This window comes from Capsicum annuum, unplaced genomic scaffold (assembly GCF_002878395.1).
Source record: "Capsicum annuum cultivar UCD-10X-F1 unplaced genomic scaffold, UCD10Xv1.1 ctg58196, whole genome shotgun sequence".
Lineage (NCBI taxonomy): Eukaryota > Viridiplantae > Streptophyta > Magnoliopsida > Solanales > Solanaceae > Capsicum > Capsicum annuum.
Genome location: NW_025866783.1, coordinates 1 through 3,138, shown reverse-complemented (window position 1 = coordinate 3,138; position 3,138 = coordinate 1). Strand labels below are relative to the sequence as shown.

General features: G+C 37.7%; 1 protein-coding gene across 1 annotated transcript; it reads left to right on the top strand.

Annotated features, from left to right (window-relative positions):
• Positions 1-40: 40 nt before the first annotated feature.
• Positions 41-1,896, top strand: LOC124893371 (DNA polymerase epsilon catalytic subunit A-like; the record flags this gene model as incomplete). Its single annotated transcript, XM_047404390.1, has 3 exons — positions 41-367; positions 1,408-1,521; positions 1,792-1,896. Coding segments are annotated over exons 1-3 (474 nt in total), but the record flags the coding sequence as incomplete, so codon positions are not given.
• Positions 1,897-3,138: the final 1,242 nt, after the last annotated feature.

The following is a 3,138-nucleotide window of genomic DNA, read 5'->3' as shown; positions in this document are numbered from 1 at the left end:
TTCTGGTTCTGTGGAAGTTCCTTGTTTATGGTTTTTAGTTTTAGGGTTGGTGCCTCTTCAGTGTTTTGATTCTGTTTGACTTGGAAAAGAGGACGAAGAAAATCTCCCACTGATGCATCCGCCTTTTTTTTTTTTTCTGTATGGTAGCTGCCTTATTTGCTATTTGCTTCTGCATTTCTCATGCGTGCAGGCTTATAAGGCTAATGTTATCTGTCCAAACAAGCATCAGTCTGATCCAGAGAAGTTTTATGGGAGTCAATTCCTTGAGAGTGAGACATACATTGGTGGTCATGTGGAATGCCTAGAAAGTGGTGTTTTCAGATCTGACATTCCAACCAGTTTTAAACTCGATCCCTCTGTCTATGAGGTTAACCACCTTTTAAAGCTTTCTCTTCTTCCAAATTAGACGAACTTATGCTAATTCTACTTAATGAGTTTTTTCTATTAGTTACTCTATTTTTTCACCATTTGAATCTATAATTGCTTCTTATGACAATCTATCGAAACTTATTTCTGTTGATCCATGAAATGAAGTAGGTAATCTATTTTGTGAGAAAGGGAGTAGAAGACTTGTTTCTCCTCAAACCATCTAGTTGATAGCACTAATGACTTTTTGGACTAAGCATGGAAGTTAGGCTGAATACATGGATGACAGTTGATTATATTTCCACAAATAATTGACTCTGAAGGGAAAAAAAATATTTGGTACCCAACTGCCTCATTACAAACGTAACAAAATTTCATACAACTACAACAAACCCAGTGTGATATGCCTAGTGTAATCCCACATGTGGGGTCTTGGGAGGATAGAGTGTATGCAGACCTTGCCCCTAGAAGAGACTGTTTCTGGTGCCGAATGAATGATGACATAACAAAATTTCATAATTAGGTGAAAATAGATTCATCTGATTTATCAGATGGATAGGCGATCTAACGTTAGCTTGGACACTATTGCTTAGGTTGTTTCTCTGCAGAAATGTCTTTGTAGAGCTTTATTTTAAATAAAACTGTTGAGGAGTCCCACATTAGAGAAAAAGGGATGGGTGGTCTCCTTAATATGGCTTGTGCAATCCTCCTCTCACGAGCTAGCTTTTGGGGTTGAGTTAGACCCAAGATCCATTTCTTTACATGTTATCAGAGTAGGACCCTTTCTAATTATTGTTTACCGATGATGGGCCCCCAAATTAAATTGCCCATTCTTCTTGCTGCTGTAGAAGAATGTAGTACTTCACTGTGAAGTATCCATTTTTAGCTAGTTGTATTCCTCGTCTAAAGTAACTACATCCTAAATTGTTTAAGAATTGCTTTCTAAAATCTTTGGTGTTTATTATGGTTAGCTTTTGATTTTTCCTAGGCTCTTCTATCCCATTGTATTAGTTACTAACATTAAGACTTTCTACACCCCAGCTATTGATCAACAACCTTGATAGAGATCTGCAGTATGCTATTATAGTTGAGGGGAAGATGGACTTGGAATCTGTCATAAATTATGATGAAGTGAAGAATGCCATCACGGAAAAGGTAGTGCATCCTTAATTTTCGTTTTTAATAATTTCTGTTGAGTTGAGACATTTATTCTCACTTGAGAGAGATTTGACAAGTAATCTGTCGGTACCCATGACCATATCTGACAGGAGTGGGATTTATTGCCTTGGAAGTTTCTGATTTCCTTCTCATTTTGCTCGTATTCGTACTTTCTTTCTCATTGCGTATCTTAGTAGTCAGAGAATATTCTTTAGATGTATGCAGAACTTTGTCTCCTCTCTGACCATCTTAACCATCTATTTGCAGCTAATGAGTTTACGAGATAATCCTTTAAGGGAAGAATGCCCCCTCATATATCATCTTGATGTAGCTGGCATGTATCCAAACATCATACTGACAAATAGGCTTCAGGTATGTCAGCTATCACAGCCCATTTCTTGAAGAATTTTCTTCTTTGGCATGTTAGTATGTATGGCTTTTGTTACTCTTTCTTCTCTTATCAAATTTTTTCTTTTCTCTGTTCTGAATATTTTATACGAATTGAAAATCCATTTTTCTGTTTTGGATGAAATAAATATGGGAAGACAAAGTAAATTTTTTTCCCAAGCCATATTAATGAGACCACCCATTCCTTAGGGTTGATGTGGCACCCCCCAGCCTAAGGCTGGACATCTAGTGCGTGAGCAATTTGTGTGGGCCCAACATCGGAAACGAGAATTTGGTTTGGTCCTGCTCTGGTACTGTATAAAGACATGGATCTTAAGCCTAAGTCAACCCTAAAAACTAGCTCAAGAGGTGAGGGTTGCGCAAGCCATAGTAGTGAGATCACCCATCCCTTAAAAGGGCGGATGTGGGACTCTTCACAATTTTATTCCGACTGTAAGAGTTTCTTGGGTTCTACTTCTTTAGAGGTAGAGGTGTGGACTGGGTACATCTTACCCTTCCCAGACCTCACTATGTGGGAATACACTGGGTTTGTTGTTGTTGTTGTTGTTGTAAGAGTTTCTTCGGGAGACAAGCCTGAAGGTATAAGTTGTAGAAGTTTCAATCAGAGACAGATTAGAAAATTCGGAATCAATTAAATAGTTTATTCGAGGGGCATACTCAACACAAAGCCAATCATATCTGGGAGGGGACTAGAATGATATTTCTAATTCTTACTCTGCTTTACTCTTGAATTATATGTATCCATTTTCCTGAAAGTCCATGCTTTGAATATTGGTTGGCTTCGCTGCAGTTTAAGCGCATCCTTTAGGGCGTGGCCACTAATAAATAAATTATAATTCTATTTTATGAGTATCATCAGTATATTTTGTGTTGTCTCATTTCAAGAAACCGATTCAAGAAGCAGCCTAAGAAGAACAATAAAAACAATGCATCAGGCTTTTTAAGATGCTTGCAATGGGCTTTATGTGGATCTTTTATGGCTGACATCCCATTGGTATTCAAAACATGATGTGCTTGAACAGCTGACACATATTGATTGTTACTTCCATTGTCTACCGTAAATCCGTAATTGATGAGGAGCTTGATGTCAAGGGCATTATCTCTTTATTGTGTATGTAGTGTGCATTTTATATTTGGTAGCCCTTTGAATTAACTTTAGTTGATTTCATCAGCCACCATCAATAGTTTCAGATGAGATATGCACTG